The sequence below is a fragment of the Scomber japonicus genome, chromosome 10 (assembly GCF_027409825.1).
Source record: "Scomber japonicus isolate fScoJap1 chromosome 10, fScoJap1.pri, whole genome shotgun sequence".
In the NCBI taxonomy this organism is placed as follows: Eukaryota; Metazoa; Chordata; class Actinopteri; order Scombriformes; family Scombridae; genus Scomber; species Scomber japonicus.
In genome coordinates this window covers 29,485,253-29,506,085 of record NC_070587.1, presented here as the reverse complement: position 1 = coordinate 29,506,085, position 20,833 = coordinate 29,485,253, and the positions used below count along the sequence as shown (strand labels likewise).

General features: G+C 40.0%; 1 protein-coding gene across 1 annotated transcript in view; it reads right to left on the bottom strand.

Annotated features, from left to right (window-relative positions):
* cspg5a (chondroitin sulfate proteoglycan 5a) overlaps positions 1-13,779 on the bottom strand; it is a 67,918-nt gene extending 54,139 nt beyond the window's left edge. Inside the window, exon 1 of the mRNA XM_053327307.1 lies at positions 13,671-13,779. Within this exon, the coding sequence (XP_053183282.1) occupies positions 13,671-13,767 (97 nt within the window). The 5' untranslated portion in view covers positions 13,768-13,779. The remainder of the gene's footprint in view (positions 1-13,670) is intronic.
* Between the last annotated feature and the right edge of the window lie 7,054 nt (positions 13,780-20,833).

Sequence of the window (20,833 nt, the reverse complement as noted above, 5' to 3'; positions counted from 1 at the left end):
GACCAGCTTTGTCCTAAGATTGAGGTTTGCAGAGAGGACTGTAGGCTCACCTAAAACTAGATTTGGATTTAGTTGTTTGCTTTTATTGGCAGTGGATCAACTAATGAATCTACAAAAAGCTTGATCTAATTCAAATCCTTTGTTATTTTGTACCAGGTGGTTAAAACACAGCAAAAGCACCGTGAGAGGGTGAAACATGAGTGGAGGATATTACTGAATGGTGGTGAGAGAGGCTATTAGAGCAGCTTTGGATTTTGACTGTATTTACATCTAGTGTTTTATTCATGCTCAACTAATCTCACCCACATGCAGCTTCTTTGACTATTTCAGGGTATTTTCAAACCTTACAGTTGCTTTGCCATTTGCTATTTAGCTCAACCTTTCAGAGCACTCTCAACAGTCAGATCAAATTGAGGCTAAATCATGTTCCCACCAAAAACAAACCAAATTTGTTTGGGCTCTACACACTTGAGTAGGATTGCTGTGGTCACATCTACCCAAACTAATTGGACAAAGGGAGATAACCAACCAGAGTCTGATTCAATTGAACTAAACAATGCAGGTTTGGAAACTCATTTTAAATAAAATAGCAATCTAGGACTCGATAAAAGACCAAATTATTTGGTAAGATGGAGATTTCTTTGTAGCAATTAGGACTTAAAATGTGCAAGCCTAGCTAAACCAACAATGACCAGTGTCTTTTTCCCAATTAGAGGAGGAGAACTGGCAGACTAGACATCAGCTGGCAGAGCCGAGGTCCAGGTCGGGTCAAGTCAGGACAAGTTAGTTGAGGGTTTCAGACTCAGGCTGGGTCCAGGACAGAATGGACTAAATGAGACAAAACTGACGGAATAAAAGAGTCTCTGTTCATTCTCACTTTAGATGAGATAATCAAAGAGTGTTACATAAGAGGAGTCCTCACACTGCATGACTGTGAATCTGTTTACGCGTGTGTGTGTGTGTGTGTGTGTGTGTGTGTGTGTGTGTGTGTGCGTGTGTGCAAGGTCCGTCATAGGCTACTTTTGGGGACAAGTTTCAAACCTAGGACCAATTCACTGGGTACGACTTGTGTAACTGGGGACAAAAGTTGTAACATCAGCTTGGAAAAAGCTGACTTCTGGGTCAGAGGTTAAGTTAAGGTTAGGGCAAGCAGTGGTCATGGTTAGGAAAAGTCTCCAATGAATTAATCTAAGTCTGTGTAATGTCCCCAAAAGTGATCATGATCTGATGTGTGTGTGTGTGTGTGTGTGTGTGTGTGTGTGTGTGTGTGTTGTCTCTCTGCCAGTGTAACCCACTGGTAATTGGGGTGACTTCCAGCTCCTCTGGTGAAGGGTGTGGATGGTCATAATGAGAGCGCTGTGTGTGTGTGTGTGTGTGTGTGTGTGTGTGTGTGTGTGTGTGTGTGTGTGTGTGTGTGTGTGAGTGTGTGTTGGTCACAGCAATTGTTTTGGGGTGATGGAGCCTCAAGGCCAAGTGCTATTGGCCTGCGTTGGTGAGCTGCCGACCCTCAGGCTTCGGCTTTTGTTTAACCCAGATCAGTTTGGAGAGGGGAAGCCTCTAAACCACCTATAGACCCCGACCACTCTGATTGGCTGTGACAGACTGTAAAGAGGAACCTGATAGGTTGTGACAGCTAGGGCCTGCCGGCCTGCTTGCTGGCCCAGACAGGACGGAGAGGGGAAAAGGTTCAGACGGTGGGTTGTCGGGGGCAAAAGCAAAAAATAAAAGATTACAGATTACTGCTGTAGGAACAATATGGAAGTGCAATCTTGAAAAGGTCAGTGGAGAAATCATCATAAATGAGTTTTATTGTCTCTAATTACATAACATGTCATATCCCATTACAATATGACAAATGTGTTGCAACATAACTCACATTTTCTACACTGAGGATTCAAATAGTGGTTCAAGTGTAATGTTTTGTTGCTTTTTCCACCATTTAACCCTTAACATCATTTTTTAGTCACTTAATTGTCCAAGAAACAAAAAAGTCACAAAGTAGAGGCCCGTCTTATATCACATATTGGTTATAAAGCGTTGTGCTTAGGGCTGGGCAATTAATCGAAAAATAATCGAAACCGACATTTAGAAACTCTAATCAACTTAATCTTGCTCATGTCAATTAATCATGGTGTTCACTGTTGACATGACAGCAAAGGTTGCATATCTTTAAGGAATTTGAAAACTTGTCTCCAGTGATCATTTTAATCCAAACCATGATCTTTACATAGTTCTAATCAAGTAAACTAGACATTAACCACAGCGTCACACCTTAAATCAGCATTATTTTCACTCCCTAAAGATACTCATGTGTGAGGGCAGCAGTGGAAAATACTAAACTCAAGAAACCGTAATCGAGGTTAAAAGTTCAATTAATCGTGATTTGTGATGCCACAATCGCCCAGCCCTAGTTGTGCTTCCTCACCAGGTGTGATTGAGAAAAGTCAGAGATGAAATTTAGGTGGAAGTGACAAAGTATGGAGGAAAAAATTATATTGTACTTACAATTGCGAGAACCACACAGATGCAAACACAACTGAGTGCAACTCTATGAACGCCCTTCAGAAGAGACTGTATGAAAGTGTAGGATTCATTGCTTCCCATTCCTTTAGATTTAATCAAACAACGATTTTTATGGACTAATTAGATTCATGCATATGTGAGTCTTCAGTTAGTGACACATCTCTTATGAACGGTCACATTTATTGGTTATTTGCAGGCGGGGAGTTCCGGTCCTCTGAAATGAGGCCAACGCGGAAGTAACTTAGAACTGCATTCTATCAAAAGGCCACCAGGGGGCGACCGTTTTGGTGTCAAATGGACTTCCGTCTCTATACAAGTCAATGGAGAATTCACCAACTTCTCACTTGATTTCTAACCTCAGTAAACGTTTTCAAAATGTGTTTATGATCTCAATCGCTAGTTTAAAGCCTTCTTCAATGCAGTATGATGTTCATTTGTGAAATTTTGGCCTCCCTTATTTTATATTTGACGATAAAGCAGGGTATGCATTAGGGCGTGGCTACGTCGTGATTGACAAGTTGACTGACCAATGTCCTCGAGATCCAGCCCTCGCAACCTATCGCAACCTCCCCGCTCCGCCCATGGCTCCGCCTCATGCCCATATAAGTAGAATCCGTGTTTTTATTTTTCCCAGCATGCATCTGAAATTTTCAATATGGCGCTGCCTAGATTCGAAACTATTGGCTTCCGAGCAGCAGTCCACAAACCAATGGGTGATGTCACAGATGTTACGTCCATTTCTTTTATACAGTCTATGGTTATTTGCAGCAAAAACAGGGACTGAAAAAACACCTAAGAGGTCAATCTTTAGACATTATGCATAGTCTTAGTGCATCTTGCTAAATCATCCCTGATATTTAAAAAGTAATGTTTTAGTTTAACAGTGTAACGTTCACCTGTTTTGGATTAAAAAAGGGTTAGGGTTAGTGGAAACAGCAAAAAATCCCAAAAATGTTGGCTGTATCAATAAAAAGTGACAAAAAACAATGGAAACAGACTTTGCAAATAAATCATGACATTCAGGTTTGACTGGCACTCTTTAAATTACATAATCTTTTATGGATTAATGGCCAGCTGTTTATCTCAACATCGTAACTCCTAAAATTTGGATAACAGCTGTGAATGGAAACACACATGAAGTTTTTTAATCCGTTTTTCCCCCCATTTGAAATTTGCGACTAACTGTGGTCAGCTGTGGTTCAGGTTTTTCTGTTTTTTTGTATTTTTCAAGAGGTGTGAGAGCATTATTAGATCATCTTATTAATGTCATGAAAATGGTCGTACAGAGCGGACCACATGCCGCTATGGGATGGAGATGAAGTGTGAGTGAAGAGTGACTGAGAGCCTCTTTAACTCATTCTCATTGATTTCAGCTTCAAATAACACACACACAGACACACACACACACACACACACACACACACATTCCTCTCCTCTTCTCTCGTTCCCACACTAACTCACTCGCTCACTCTAATGAATAAGAAATGAGGCTTTTTTATCTTTACCCAATGCTGCTCATTAATATCGATATTAAGAGGAAATGCACAGGTCTGCAATCGGCTCTAATTGAAAACCTGGCCATCGATTTTCCACCATCTCTCTTTCTTCGCTCTCTTCTTTCATTTTTTTTTCTCTCTTTCTCTCGCCATCTCCTCATCACCACTTCATCTTCTCCGTCTCATCTCATTTTGTCCTCTCTTTATTTCCCTTCCTCCTCCTCATTTACTCATCCTCCTCAAATGAATCTTGTCATTTTCTGAAATCCTTTTTTTATCCTCTCTTTCTCCACACCCCTCTGTCTCACTGTTTCTCCTCCTGTCTCCTTCCATCGCATAAATCCTTTCATTTCTGACTCCACAGGTGGCGGAGGAGGATGGAGGAGGAAGGATGTGTTGCCATGGAAATGGTCTCGGCCTCGCTAGAGTTGATGCGGCGCTGCACACCCAACAAGATCTGAATCTGCACGTTAAACAAACACGCAAGCACACAGAGGCTCACAGCTAATAATAATGTGTTTATCTTTGGAGAACCAGGGTTTTATGAAGATGAAGAATATGATAGTGTGTGTGTGTGTGTGTGTGTGTGTGTGTGTGTGTGTGTGTGTGTGTGTGTGTGTGTGTGTGAGAGAGAGTGTGTGGACATGTGTGCATGCATGTACGTGTATGAATCTATGCATAGAAGATTTCCACTTCTACACACATACACGTTATCTCTGCTTTTAAAGCGGTTAAACCAAATGATAATTGACAGATTGTGTGTGTGTGTGTGTGTGTGTGTGTGTGTGTGTGTGTGTTTATGTGTATGTGTGTATATGTGTGTAGATCTGAGTGCATGCATACTGTATGTGTGCATCCATGCATCTCCACTTAAACAGCTTCCCTTGTGGCCTGATTTCGAACGGTCAGTCAATTAAGATTCAAGTGTGTAAGCCTGTATGTGTGTATGTGTGTGTATGTGTGCATGTGTGTGTGTGTGTGTGTGTGCATGTGTGTTTTCCACTCTTACACAAACCAGACAAAACCTTCACATCTCCCCTCTTACCCCTTGATTTTTTAAATGTTTAGTCTGAATAAAAATCCCCACGAAAGTAAAAAAACTACATTAGATGTGTGGAGATTGTAAGATTCTGCTGCTTTAAGAAAATAATCTGGGTATTTTTCAGTAAAAAATGGTGGCACAACTTCTAATGTGGCTCCAGATATCATATATCACCACGCTAATATCTAACACCACCAACATCAAGACAAATCACTGTTTAAAACAACAGCTTCCTGATCTGACAGCGCTATAGTTAAGGCTTTTTTAGGTTTAAGGCAGGTTTATAGCTCTTCTGCACCGATGCACTCAAGGCAGAGAAAAACTGTCAATGTGATAAACGTTTAACTTTGGAGGAAGAAACGCTGCACACTTTCTGGCAATTTCTCCTGAAAGTCCTGAATGTCAAATAATCTATTTGAGAAAGCTACAGTTGTGTTTTTCGACAGTCCAAGCAGCATTTTGTCTGGAGCACGCTGACGACCTCAGGCATAAAAACGACATGGTCAAAGGAAAAGATGGTGTAGATTAAAATAACCATGTGGCTAAGGTTAGGGAACGATCCTGTTTAAAAGAAACCAACATTGACTGTTGGTAGGAAACAAGAGCTGAACTGCGGTTTGTGTTCACCCAATCCTCACCACTGTCTGCCTTAACCGTTTTTTAACATGTTTGGTTATTGAGCATGTTTTCAAATGTTCCAGTGGTTACAATCCTAACCACCATAAACCAACACAAACCTCTGTTATCTGCACATTGCAAGTTTTATCAACACTTACACATTATTATTTTATTATAAAGAGCCAGATAACAGTGCCTATATCACTATTTCCTGAAGCCCAAGTTTATGTTATTAAATGACCTGTTTTGCCCACCAACAGCCAGTATTTAATATATTATCATAGAAAAACTGAAAATGTTCACATTTGCAAAGCTTGAACCACCAAATCTTTTGTGATTTTGCTAAAAAAACAACAAAAAATTGATTAATTGAATCATTTCTCAGCTCTAATTGCCTGTATTGGTGGTAGACATAAAAAATAATTTCCTTGGAGAGATAATTCTTCTTTATTACATGAGTTTAAACATGAACTGTGACATTAAACCAACCAAATAAATCCTCTTCTCTAGTTATCGGTCTTTCTGCTGCACCTGGTTTGTTAGCGTGACAGGCGTATGTGTTTGTGACCGCGCGTGTGTGTGTGTGATGGGTCGGCTGAATGCTAATATGACAGTCTGCAGCAGAGGACAGCAGACGAGGAAAGAGGAGCGTTCACTGCTAGACGAGAGGAGGCTGTGCACGAGCATGAACTCAATGACTCGCCTCACCAAGGACACACAGTCTAGCACCTACATAGCAAACTGTGACACACACACACACACACACACACACATGCACACACACACATTTTAAGGCATATAGACAGCTAAAAGCAGATGTACTGTAACATACAGAGAGAGATAGGTGTCAGCCTACGCACAAGCAAAAAGATGATTTCTTATTCCATTTTCTTTCATTTTTTTGCCCTTTTCCTCTCTAACTCTATCTCACACACACACAAACACACAGGCCGCCCACAGTACATGAACACACACACAAACATGTAAATTACTGTTGAAGGGCACCCAGAGTTTGAGAACAACGCCAACTCAGCACTGCTAAAAAAAAGCACACATATCCTAATAGTTTCATCTTTGACCAGCGGTAACAGAAGCAGATCGTCACTGTCAGGATGACCTTCTCCACCTGCAGTCCAAACTTTTTGGACAGACCACACGGCCAAGGACAGCAGCGATGACACCCCAAACAACTGCCACACCTGAGAGTCAGAGCCGCAGCAAAAAAACACACTCACGCTGACAAGGACGACGACATGAAGGAGAAACTCCAGCACAATGAGACACTTACCTGTTAGATGATTCAACAACATTTTTACAAGAAATTTGTCATTTCTGGTTGTGCTACTGCAGTGATATTAAAGATTTGCTAACACCTGCAATGATAACAATAACTGCAGGGCTGTGACTAACAATTATTTTAATTATCAATTAATTCATCAGTTATTATGTCAATTAATCATTTTAGACATAGAAATGTCAACAAAATAGTGACTCAGAAGCCACAGTGATGCTTTCAATTTTCTTATTTTGTCTGACTAACAGTTGAATACTTTAAGCTAATCAATTCATTCTCATATATGACAAAGAAAAACAGCAAAGTGTCACATTTGAGAAGGTATAACCTAAAAATGTTGATCATTCTTACTTGAAAAATGACTGAAATGATTAATATATTAATCTGCTGTTGATTGTTTAATTCCTTTCTATTCATTTTGCAATATCTGTATGTAATATGTGAGAGTTTTAAATGTGAACATGGTCAGATGGTTGTGGGTCATTGGCGTATTTTGGTTATTTGTTTGCATGTATGACACTTGTATTGTGTTTTTAGACACCTGGATTACCCAAAATTCTGGATTTTAGGAATCTGAACTTAATTTTTACACACTATTAATTTCTTTTGAGAATTACTTTTTGAATATGCAAAGTGCAGGACGTTGAACCCAAGAGACCAATGTTTGTATCTTGGGTTTGAAGCAGGAACTTTTTTGATGAATCGGTGGAGATGCTCCAAGAAACATGAACGTCCCTGGAGATAAATAAAGTATCTCTCCACATCTAATAGAAACTTTAAACTAAGAGATAAAGTTTAATGAAGAAAAATCCAGAGAACATATAATTGGAGGTTTTCTGTGGCTGTTGAGAGATGAACCTCAGATGGAGATACGTATCTCTGATTAGGAACAAGACTCGTTTTGATGTAATAATGATGCATTTTCACTAATATCTGCTATGATTGAAGTTTTCATATTTAACTGAGGATTTCTTAACTTCTGCCAAAAACGTAAACAAGGTTTTAGCTGTTTGAGTCCAATCCAAACTCTTTCATTTAACCAACTTTTCCCTGTAATTAAATCATGCTTGTTTCATGCTGTTATCACATATTTGAACATTTGAAACATTTGAAAACCTCCAACACATAACCAGCATTTCAGATTTCATTCTCAATTTACAGTATTCAGTATGTTACATGTTGTATTAGGACATTTGCACCTCAGAGGAAGCTAAAATTACAGAACACATGTGCACTGAATCACAGAGGGAAGCCAGCAGCTGGTCGGGTCAAGCCTGTAGCCGCCTATCTATGCTAATGTTGGCCTGCAGGCAGATCCAGGTGGGAGGAATTACAAAATAGATTGGATCATTTAGTTTTCAAACAAACAGATTTATCTGGGATGAGGCACATCATAGCCACAAAGCAATCCCCAATTTAGTGCTGTTGTTCCTCAGGGGAAAAATATTCTCAATCTTTCATGTAGTAACTAAAGCTTTTGGCGGATTAATCCAAAACACATTGGGTCAAAATAACTTTTTTTCCCCCATAGTTTAGTCTATCAAGTGTCAAAAAATACTGACAAATTGCTCGTTTTGTTTGACTAACAATCACAAACCCAAAGGTGCTCATATTTCACGGTGCAGAGGAAAAAATCTGTAAATATTCTACTTGAAAAATGACTTAAATTAACTTGTCTGCAACTTTACTAATTAATCTAATAATTCAGGATTAACCATGAACGAAAGTCACGCCGCATTATTAATTTCAATGCTAATAATGAACTCAGGCCTAATGTTTTAAGGTCATGATCATTGAAACTCGTTCCAGATGTGATTACGTAATGCGTTTAAGTATTTTTTGCTCGTCTCTGACTTGAAGTATAAACTACGCACAGATGTTATTATTTTATATTGATGGATGAGGATTCTGTTGGTATTACTTGTTTTTATGTTGTTTCAAACTTTATGTGGTTGCATAGAGTTTTTTTGTGGTAGTGTAATGGTTAGTTAAATAAATAGAATAAAAACACACTGTAGTCATTTTCCATCCTTAACTTTCACTTTTTAAATCAGCATGAGTCTCAAACATATTAGTTAGCTTGTAATATATCATAGAAGGTTTTTTGTCTATTAAAGCAGCTGAATTAATTGTGTGTTCCCACTTCACTGTTTTATGTAGGATCATTGATGTTACTCTACAAACTTCATTTATATCAAAAGATTGTTGAGTGAAAATGTGGGCGACGACGATGATGTTACAGTTCAGGTAAAGATGAAGGTTCACCTAATAAAAAACAAATATTAATTAAAACTCTGCAATGTGAAATTAACTATGTTCTTCTGCATGAACGCCAATTCATCACTCTTACTATGCTACATACTGTATAGGACACACTTCCTGCATTGGTACTGAACATATATACACTAGCATTGGACATATATACTATAGGTTGATGTAATTCATTGAATACAGGGCTGTTTCTGCACAAGAGGCCAATTTTAACACACAGGTCGAAGGAATACACCTATGCCAGCAATAATAAACAGTCAAGGACATAAAACTCAATGAAGACAAAAAAGCTTTAAATAAGTGATAAATATGGGTAAAAACATTCAACACAGCATCACATTGAGATTAACAGTAATGCCAAATAAATGTAGCTCCTGGTAAGATAAAGTGCAGGTGTGCAAGTCACTGTATTACGTTAACAGATTCAGTCTTTTAGTGGCCACAGGAGTACAGCAGAGTCTGAATCACAGTCACAATCTGACGTATGTACTCAAAAAAAGTAAGAACTGATGACTAAGTGAAACTAATGGTTCAGGGAATCACTGCAGTCTTTTTTTCTTTTTGCTGTCACTCTGCGAACATGATTGCATGTTACTGTTAATTACTTTCCTAACTGGGCCTGCTATGGCTTCCGTACTTTTGACGTGTGTGTGCGCATTTGCAGTAATTTGATGAAGTGTCACCCGCCATCCCAGCTGCTTTGGGTGTCCATCACTCACTCACTCCGTTGGACGTCAGTAGCATCAGACACCTCACAAGAAGCCTACGAAGCTGTATCTGTAAGTCGCATAACTTACTGTACTCCGGGTTCAACGTTTAAAGCGAGATTTTAAGAAGTCATGACGATCAACCCTGACTCTTGAACACGACTGTTCCCAGAATAATATCAAGGCAAACTCGTGCAAGATCTGCCGAAGTGACACGCAACTTTGAAGACAAATTTACTCCAAAAAACGCTGCAGCTACCTTCTCAAATTTGAGTCAGAACACTGATGTTTGCCCTGTCGACAAGCAGAATGTGTACATCTGCAGAAAATCAAACACAGTACGCGGCTCATGAAATCAGTATGCAGGAATAATGAATACACCAGTGCAAATAATGATATCATCTACAAATTAGAGAGCTGGTAATGATGGACTACACCCAATACCAGTGGCTTTGGATACACACATACACATACACACATATACACACTGATGAGGAGGCAAGCAGAGAGCCACCAGACTTAAAATTCAATGTGTGCCAAAACCCAACCAATATTTTGAGCTTAATGAAATTTGAAGTGGGAACACATTACAGCAGCGATACGAACTCATTGTTCTGCAAGCCGGTGTCAAAGGATGTGTGTGGTTTCCATGGACACCGAGAGGAGGCAGGTGAGAAAGGAGGGAGAGAGTGCAAAGCCATTGTTCGCCAACAGCCAATGTACATTTTTATGATTGTAAAAATGTTTTCATGTGTGTATTTCTGTGTGTGTGTGTGTGTGTGTGTGTGTGTGTGTGTGTGTGTGTGTGTGTGTGTGTGTTTTTTCCTTCCTTGCTGCGATAAAAAAGGCTGTGGTGCGTTAGTGGAGTCATGGAGGGAGGATTTGGCTTGAAGATTAACCCACTGCACATCAAAGATAATCTGTCAGCTAGCAGATATGTGTCAGCAGGCCAGAGGAAGAAAAGAGATGGAATGGAGGAGGAGGAGGAAGAGGAAGAAGAAGAGGAAGATGAAAGGAGAGGCTGTACGATTGTGCAGAAACGAGCGTTGGACACCGTTACTCCAACATCCACCATCCTAACCGTTTGTGGGGGAGGGGAGGAGGGGATGGGAGGAGGGAGGGGAGGGGAGGGGAGAGGATGGCGGCATATCATCTGTATTTAACATGCAGAAAGAGGAGGATTTGCAAATGGCCACTGGAGGAAAAAGCCGACAGTAAATGACTGACGGTACTCTGGTCGGCTGTCAGTTGAGGGCAGGCGGCTCTGGTCGTCTGAGCATTATTCACAAATGTGGGGCAAGCTGCCGCCTCCACACTTCACCGGTGAAGCGGAGAGATGTGTGTGTGTGTGTGTGTGTGTGTGTAGGTAAGAGGAAGACGAGGGGGGCTAGCCCAAGGTTGTTTTAAGGCGTCTGCACCAGATACGCCAACCTCACTTTGTTAAATATCCACTTGACTTTGACATGACAACCTTTTAAGAAATAGTTTGACATAATTCTCATAATTCTTCTGGAGATTCAGATGAGAAGATCGATTCCAATCTCAAATCTGAGAGTGATATCAATCTTATCATTTAAGCAAATAAGTATAGTAATATGTTCTAAAATCTTTCACTAAACCTTTTATAGCATATAACTGGTGATTTTCTACATTTGTCTCCTCATGTGCAGAGCCACACCAACAATGAACTGGACTACTTCTGTGTGCATCCAAAGCCTAATAAGTCTTATTCCTCTGTGCTGTAGACCTCCACTGTTAATAAACTAAACCGTTGCACTGGGTGACATGTTCCTCATATCATTAGAAGTATTGGCATGTTAGTTTAGTGGAGTAATAACAGCCAATCATATTTTCAGTCTCCAGAGTAGTTCTGTGTATGGCAGATGCTACTGCGCATGTGTGGCTTTCTCTGTGTGCAGAAAGCTTCTTGTGCCACAACCTCTTGATTGCTGTTATGAGTCTGATGTGCCTGTAATCTCTGTAACAGGTCACCCGGTGCAACAGACGTGCTTTATTCCACACACTGTTCTTATATTAACGTTGCATTGAGCTGCATAAACGAGCCTTGTTCATCCTCTCATATCTTACATTCCTATGAGGCAGTTTGGCTGTATGACTGGGGGACAAAAGCCAACAGATTACGTCAAAATACACCTGCACCAAAACCCTTCAAATCCAGTCAGTTTGTGGGGAAAACTGGATTAAAGGCAGATCACTGAAAGGACAGTTAGTCAATGTGTTAAATCATTAGATTTGGCTCAGATGTGCAGCTGACAGGGAACATTGATCTTGGATGTTCCACTATTGTGAGTTTTTTTTTTTTTTTTTTTTACTCCCCCCATTTTTAGAAAGCTTCCAGACTGATTTTTGTGCTCCAAATAAAACACACACACACACACAACGACTTCACCTTGTAATCACACTCCATGAATTTCATCCAGTGCAGTGAAACGAATCAGCCAGATTATATTAGATTATAACGCCAGACTGATTTCATCTCGCGCACGCTCCTGCATTATTAATCTGACAGTAGCCTGCCGTGTGCAATGAATCACAGACAAAGAGAAAGAGAAAGACAGTCCTCCATGTCTTTTTTTTTTTTTTTAATGTTTACTCCTGTGTGTGTGTTTTTTTTCTCCCTCCCTCTCAGTGTATCAGAATGTCCGTCCAGATCCCTTCATGAATTATTCATCAGGTCCCTCAGCCCTAATCCTCGCCTTTGTGTGACTGTAGTGCCAGTGCGCCTCCAGGGATCCGGGTTACTGCATCGGCTGGCTGCTGTCACTGTCACAAATCTCTGTAATTTCTCCAATAATATCCCTGCAGTGGCTTACAGTGCGCCTGCAATACTTCCAAGTGTTGTTTTAGTGACCTGATTTTGTTTCTGTGATTTGTGATTGCCTCCTAAAATGCCACTGTTGGTGTCCTATCTGTATTCATTCAATGGAGTGTTAAATGGGATTTTTTTAACCCCTCCATGCTACATAAAGACTATCAGTGTCTGCAAACATTAAGCTGACAGTGACCTTATTGTATATTTCACATTTAAATGATGAAACTGATATCATATTTGACGTTAAACCTTGCAATGTGAGATATTACCAAGAGCTTTTACACGATTGTGCCCTATATTTCTACCTTGTGTGTGTGTGTGTATATATACTGTCCCATTTTGGGTTAAAATTGACCTCATTACCTCCTCAAGTATAGGAGATTGTCTACTAGTGTCTTTATTGTGACCTAATTTTGATTTTATGCAATTTATGTGATGATTATATCCAACAGGGACATAATGTTCAATAATGAGCCTTTAGTGACATTTTGGTCTCTAAATCATGTTCCTACAGTATGATACTGAAGTGATTCAGTATCGATCAAAAATGTGTATTACCCACATTTTTAGGGCATGTTCTCCACATTTCAATGTAATTTCAGTTTGTAGTGACTGTAAAATGCCAAGCTCAATACAGAGCTCAGAATAATGCCATCATTTAAAAAAAATAAAAAATAAGCTTTTAATACTGGTTGAGAGTGAAGTGTAGGGCTTCCTAACCTACAATCCGAGCCTCACTGACCTCCTTTCTTGCTGCCCTGTGGGAGTGTGTTTAGGTACCCTGAATCCACAGAGAAGACATGCTGCAGCAGCAAAAAAAAACCAAAAACTAATACATAGACGTTTTTTGCATGATTAAAGTGCACAGTGGAGGGCAGTTTCTTACCGTGGACAGACACCGGGATCAAGTGCAGAACCAGGACGCACGACAGCAGCGTTAGTCTCCAGCATCCCGTGCAAAAACTCGTCTCCTTCCCCTGCATCCTCGCTGTGCAATGATAGACTAAAGATTATCAGATAAAAATAAAAAATCCCTGCTGTAATGTTGCTTTTTGCTTTCTTTAATAGTTCAAAAAAAAAAGTAAAAAGTAATCCGGGTAAGTGTGTCTTGTTGATTTGCGTGCAGTCTAGACTCCAGCCTCCCTGTGCTTCTCCTCCATAGCCCGGCTTGCTCTCAGCTGTCTTCTCGTTGCTATTTCACGCGCTCGGTTCACTTAAAGCACAGTAAGGTTGGTTACGGCTCCATTGCCACAGTACAGCGGTCGGAGATGGAGAGGTTGTTGTTGGTGGTGGTGGTGTTGGTGGAGGTGGAAGAGGAGGAGGAGGGGGGGCGTGTATTGGGAGCGCAGACGCACGCCGTGGCTCGGCTTGGCTTGGTTTGGCTCGGAACGGATCGGTGCTTTTGGCACTTCGTGGCTGACAGGGAAACAAACGCACGGCGGAGTGCAGCGAGCTCGAGCAGCCTTCTCATCATCTGGGGAAGGAGGGGAAGGAAGGAGGGAGGGAGGGAGGGAGGGAGGTGGGGGATTGTTGATGCCCCCCTCTTCCTCCTCCCCCTCCTTTTCATCCCTCCTCCTTCCTTTTCCCAAGAGACTTCCCTCCTCTTCCTCCTCCCTCCATCCTTCCCTTTCCCTAAAACTTCCCTCTACTTTTATGCCCTTCAAAGCATCAACACTTCTCTTCCTCAAACTTTTTGTTCTCCTCCCTGTTTTCCAAAGACATTTTCTCTTCCTCCTCACTTTCTTCTCTACTTCGCAAGACTTTTAAAACTTCCTTTTTCCATTTTTTGCATCTTTTCGAACATGTTTACTATCTTTTCTTCCATCCATCCCTTCCCTTCAACCTTGTTCACCATCCAATTTCCATTTTCTGACTTCCTCAGATTTTTTGTTTTTCTCTTCCAAAAATAATCCATCCTCGTCTTTTTGTTTTTACCAGATTGTTCTCTTTTTTTCAAGATAACATTTTTGTCATCAGCCCTTCCTTTTATCGTCTCTAATCCAAAAATATTTCTCATTTCCTGCTCCTCCTCCTCCTTTTTACTACTTTCTTTAACCCCATTCCTTGTCTACCTCCTCTCTTCCTTCCCCATGATGCATCTCCATCCTCTCTTTTTCCAGAAACTTCTTCCTCCTTTTTTCTTCCTAATACATTTATGTCCTCGTCCCTCTTTTCTGGAGACATTCTTGTCCTCTTCTTTTACACTTTTCTTCATTTTCCAAGACTTTTTAAACTTTCTTTTCCCCTTTGAGAACAATGTCCTGTCCTCACCATTGCACCTTTCGACAGATGCTTCCTTTTTATCCTTTCAACTCCCCATATTTCTCCCCTCTTTGACCCTTTCATTTCTTTCTCTAACACTGTTCCTTCTCCTCCTCTTTTCCAAGGTGAGTCCCACTTCCTCCATCTCCATCCCACCCTTCCCTAAATCATCTTCCCACTTTCTCTTCCTTCAAAGTACCCATATCTTTCTCTTTCTTAAAACTTTGTGACCTCCTTCTTTTCTAGTCCTTTCTCCTCCTCTTCTTCCTTTTACTCCTCCTTTCCCTTTCATATCTCCACCATCTCCTCTTCCATCTTCCCTAAAACTGGTCCTCCACTTCCTCCCTCCCTCCACTTTCAAGATGCCTCCTCTTCTATTCCCATCCTTCCTTCCTTTTTTAAAAAAAGTTTTCCAACATTTTGCTCTTCTTCACTTTCTTCATCTTCCAAGATATTTTGCCTCCTTTTCCACTTTTCTTTTCAAAAGTGCTGTCTCCTCCACAACATTGCTGGTGATTTTCCATTCCCTTCCTTTCCTTCTTTCAACTCCTCCTTCAACTCCTCCACTCATCCTTTCCTTTTCCTAAAACTGTTCCTCCTTCCCATCACTCCTGACACTTCTCCTCTTCTTCTTCCTTCCCGTTTGCATCAAAATACTTCCTCTTGCTCCTCCTTCTACATTTCCTGACACTTCTCCTCAACTCCTATCTTACTTTTTCAAAACTTTTTTTTCACTCCTCCTTCCTCCCTTCCTCCTTTTCCCAAGGTTTTTGGGATTCATCTGAGAGAGTGTTGGATCACAATGGGAGTGCTCACACTCCAGATCGGTCTATTTTGAAGGAGCTTAACTTCCCTTCATCACTGTGTGTGTGTGTGTGTGTGTGTGTGTGTGTGTGTGTGTGTGTGTGTGTGTGTGTGTATGTGTGTGTGTGTGTTTGTGTGTGTGTGTGTGTGTGTGTGTGTGTGTGTGTGTGTGTGTAACAGAGGATGAGGCTCTTTGAGATTATGTAAAAAATAAATGTGGAGTTTGATGCCGTCAAAACAACCAGCTTTGGATAATAAGATAAGAGACAGAAAAAGCAAACAGGGAGGCAAACAAAGAGGGGGAGGAGGAGGGAAGGCATGGGGCGTCTGGGTGAAAGTGGGGGTTGGAGGGGTAAAAGAGGGGGGGGGGGGTTACAGGGTGATGAATACCCAAGGGCCCCAGGGGTAATGATGGTAGTGGGGGTTGTGGGCATTCTTCCACACAAAAAACATAAAGGAAGAGTGAGGGGCTGGGCAACAGGAGGTGTTTAGTGAGTATATATGTTTGTGTGTGTGTGTGGTTGTGTGTGTGTGTGTGCTCCCGTATCTGCACTGTTTATGTATATGTGTACATGTGAAAGCAACAGCAGCAGAAATAAAATAAGAAATGCTTAGCAGCATAGAAAATGTGTTCGGTGAATTGTGAAAAGTAGGTCAAGAGGACATTTTGTTGGTTTCCATTTAAATATTATAAAATATGGTCCCCCTCTGGGAGAGAAATGTTTTGGGAGTAGTGTATGGACTACAAATCCTCCCCAAAAATGCTGCCAATAAAACTCTGAATGGCTGATTCACTCCATCTTCCTCTTTCTGCCTTTTTAATGGATCCACTTATTGACTTAAATGTCACACAATGCATACAATTACTTCATTTACTACAAATAAATACAGATGGAAACAATATTCTTACACAATACATTTCTGTCAAACCATAATAAACAAAAATACCCCCCTGCAGTTGTAGACTATGCCTCTGCCAACCAGTCAAGTTACAGTTTACATCCACATCTGTCCAGACTCATGTGAGAGCTGGATAACATATGTAGCAACTAAAGAGCCTGATATTTATTGAGTTGGTACAGAGCTAAAAGAGAGTGAATATTGGACTTATATTCAGCAGGTGGACAGAAACATACTGATACATATTATTTTTTTGACACATATTTATTCAAAAAGTCAAAAAAAATAAAGTTGCATTCTTCACATTTGATATAATTCATGTTTTTTTCTCTATAAACGAGAAGTGTAAAAACTGAATAATAAACTCTCTCCATTCTCTGAAAGCTTCTTTAATGATTAATCTTGCTTATTATCTGTGCAGAAATTTGGCGGAGACTAATTACGAGGGAAAAACTGTGAAGAGTCTGAATATGAACAGTATGTGAGGGTTAATGTAGGCTTAAACTCACTCACACTAGAGACCCTGTTAAAAGCAGCTGGTGAAGGAAACAGGATCAAATATGGGATGTGTGAGGCTGAGGTCCTCCATTATTGTTGAAAAACCCTGATCATCACTTAACACACACACACACACACACACACACACACACACACACACACACACACACACACACAGACCTCAGCCTGATTCTGTCTGGCAGCGTTGCATTTTTTTTCTCAGTATTTTGGGGTTAATGCCTCTTAGACCTATCATGTCACGTGCTGTTGTTGTTACATTCCTGACACAGTGCTTTAGTGATATGAAATAGGGGACAGTGCTCATCAACACATGGATTAAGAACATTTAATCCCTCTTGTTCACCTCTAAAACATTAAGACCCCCACTAACCCCTCCCCTGGTCTGCATCTATGAGGGAATAATAAATATAATGTCCCATCCTTCAACACCAGCTCCTGTATGTTCTCCCCTGTATTGCCTTTGTTTTCTCACTGCAAGAAACAAGAAACATTTAAAAAAAAAAAAAAAAGAAAAAAGAAAAACTGTATTAAATTAATTTACAGTTGATATTAACAAATACAAATCCAAGCTAAAGTTGTCTTTTTTTACATATCACTGTAATTCCATTATTCACAAGTGCAAGTTGCAAAAAGGATAAATAGGTAATGCTGCCCAAAACTTCTCTGCTAGGAAATGGGGGGAAATATTGAAAAGTTGGGTCTGTCATTTTGTTCTATGGTGAGTTTGTGGATTGTTTTCTTATTTCTTTAGTAATGCTGGATCAGCACTTTTTCAAGGAAGATATTTTGACAGATCACAATAGGAAAAGGCATAACTAATGAAATGAATGATGGCTGAATTCAATTTAGCTGCTTCAGTTTCAGGATCCTTCTCCAGGTGTCCTTGCATGCTGGCTCACTTTCACACTATCATACTTTACAGGGACACTTGAATTGAACAGAGCCATTGTGAATGTCATTAGTAACACCTGTGCTTTTCCTGCTATGACAAGTCACAATGTCTACTGTATACGCGTGACAAGCAAAACTACAACATCAAAATAGTTTGCCACTTCATGTTTGCAGCCTCACAAGACTGATTTAATTAAATTCTCTCATATCAGTCAGAACAGACTGCTTGCTTGTGTCAATTCATTGTTATTCTAGAGCAACCATCCCTATATGTGTATGCTTTGCTGCTTCCAGAAAACGAACACAATAAAGCCAGTTTGATAAGTGTGTAATAACAGACCTGGGGTCATTTTATGACCTATATCTCTATACATACATACGAAATTGTAGTCTCATTAGTTTATGATGTCAGAATGGCTCTGGTTAAGTGCTTGTTATGTTCAGGCACAACAACACTTGGTTAGGTTTCGGGAAAGAGCAGGATTTGGATAACAATAAGCACTTTGTTAAGGTTAAGTGTCGATCATGGTCATGTTTTTTTTCTTTTTTTAGTATTCAGTTGCAGTTGAAAACATAAAACACGTGATGGAAACAGACAGCGATCACATGTGTTGACCCAACCATCCACCCAACCCAGACCTCCACCCAACACAGAGTTTGTTTGTCTGTTTGTAATAACATAATTTGATTTCCTCCTTTGCACCTGTTTATAACACCTAGAGGGAGCTGTTACATAAAACACATCAGATGCTAGCAGCTAGCACTAGCACGTAACAAATACGAACACCTTCAGCTGCTAAAGTCCATTGTTCAAGCTAATTCAGTTTCATGGCACATATTGTCATATTTTAACCTTATCTGATGATGTCACGTGAACACTCGCAAGTTGTAAACATGGAAAAGAATCTCATCTCGATACTCTCTTTCCTATATGACATGAATGCAGCATTATGTTACATCAAATGCCCGAGGTTATAAGAATGTACAGCTTGCACTAATAACAGCTTAACATTGCTAATGTGCTGCCTTCAAATGAAACCCGGGAGGCGTCATGGGAAGTTGAGTAGTTGACATTCAAGTGGTTTAAAGGTGCAATAAATGACATTCAGCCTCATTGGATGTATAGATGTAGTGGGGTAAGAGTGACATGAGCAGTGAATAAATTCCCACTTACTTTGTGTGTGTTGTTATCCGAGGTTCTCTGTTTTTTTTATTTGTTCAGCTGGTTCAGCCACATATGTGTCCTTCAATGTTCTCCATGCCTATTTTCAATATGGTGGCCGTGTCTCAACAGTTCTCTAAAATAAGTTTCTGGAAAACATTTGAGGCAGAAATAAGCAATGCAGTAACAGAATCACGATCCATATTTGATCAGCACTGCCTATTTTGAAAATTTGAATAGTATTGAGTCAATGACGCACACATTTGTTTTGGTTTGAGATGATGGTGCTACAGTGTGACATCTAGTGGCTGAATGTTGTGTATTGCAACCTTAAATTGCAAAACGAAAGTAATATAAAAAATGAACGTTGAATTAAAGTTTTTCCTAGTGGTAATGAACAAAGTATAGCAAGGTTTTCTCCCCACTTTCCATCCACAATCTGATTTCTAGTTTGTATAATGACCATTCAATCTTACAGGATCACCAGCGCAGTGTTGGTCTTTTCAAACATCAACAACAACCTTCTTTTCTTTTACATCCATTTATATCTATTTACCATCTCTGCATTCCTCTATTTTCATTTTTTCATTCCTCAGCACTCCTCTTTCACTGATTATTTATTCTACCTTGTTTGCCTCTTTTTTACTTTCAGTTCTGTTTGCCAACCAGAGCAGAAATAAACTGTTTACCCCCTCGTATTTTATAATCAACCCCTCCTATGTCTGTCTCCCCAATATGTTAACCCCAACACCCTCAAAAATCTGCTAAATATACAGTCTTACACTGGCCCACACACCCCATTTATTCTTTGTTTTTCTAATGCAAAGAAAGTTTCTCAAAAAATACACACATAAGCTTTTCTCTCTCTTGCTGACGTCTGACCAAACATTTTCAAGATGATTTCTTCTTCTCAAATTTGCAGTTCAAACTACAACCCAACTTTGAGAATGTTAATATTTGTTGATGTCTAATACTGCACCATCAATCATAAGCAGACTCTGTGATGAACTCTGTCATGTTGGCATCTGTGAGAACATTTTTCCACCCTGTCATCAAGGCTGGTAAAACAACCACTGCCCCAAGTCAGCTAAACTTTGCACTAATATTTGTCTCTGTCAAGTTTAATCAAATTGCTCTTTGTCAAAGACAAATTTGTGCCACCAGTTCTTTAAAAACTCAGTGGCTTGTGTCAGTATATGACCTCCCTGGTCAAAACTGACAAGGATTTGTTTGACTGTTTATAAAGCATAAAGTATAAATTATCACCCAATTCTGTGTTAAATCCTTTTAGCCAACTTCATTACAACTTATTATGACAACAGCAGGATTAGCTGCATTCATTAAATCATATTATTGTGTTATAATGGAGAAATCCTGAACAGTTGACATCCAACTCTGCAGCTAGAACTATAGCCTCTATTTATTCTCTCTAGTTATTTATTGGTTTTACACCACATTTATTGCATAGTTCAGTCTGTTCCCAACAAAGAAACCTGGCTAGCTGCTAGCAG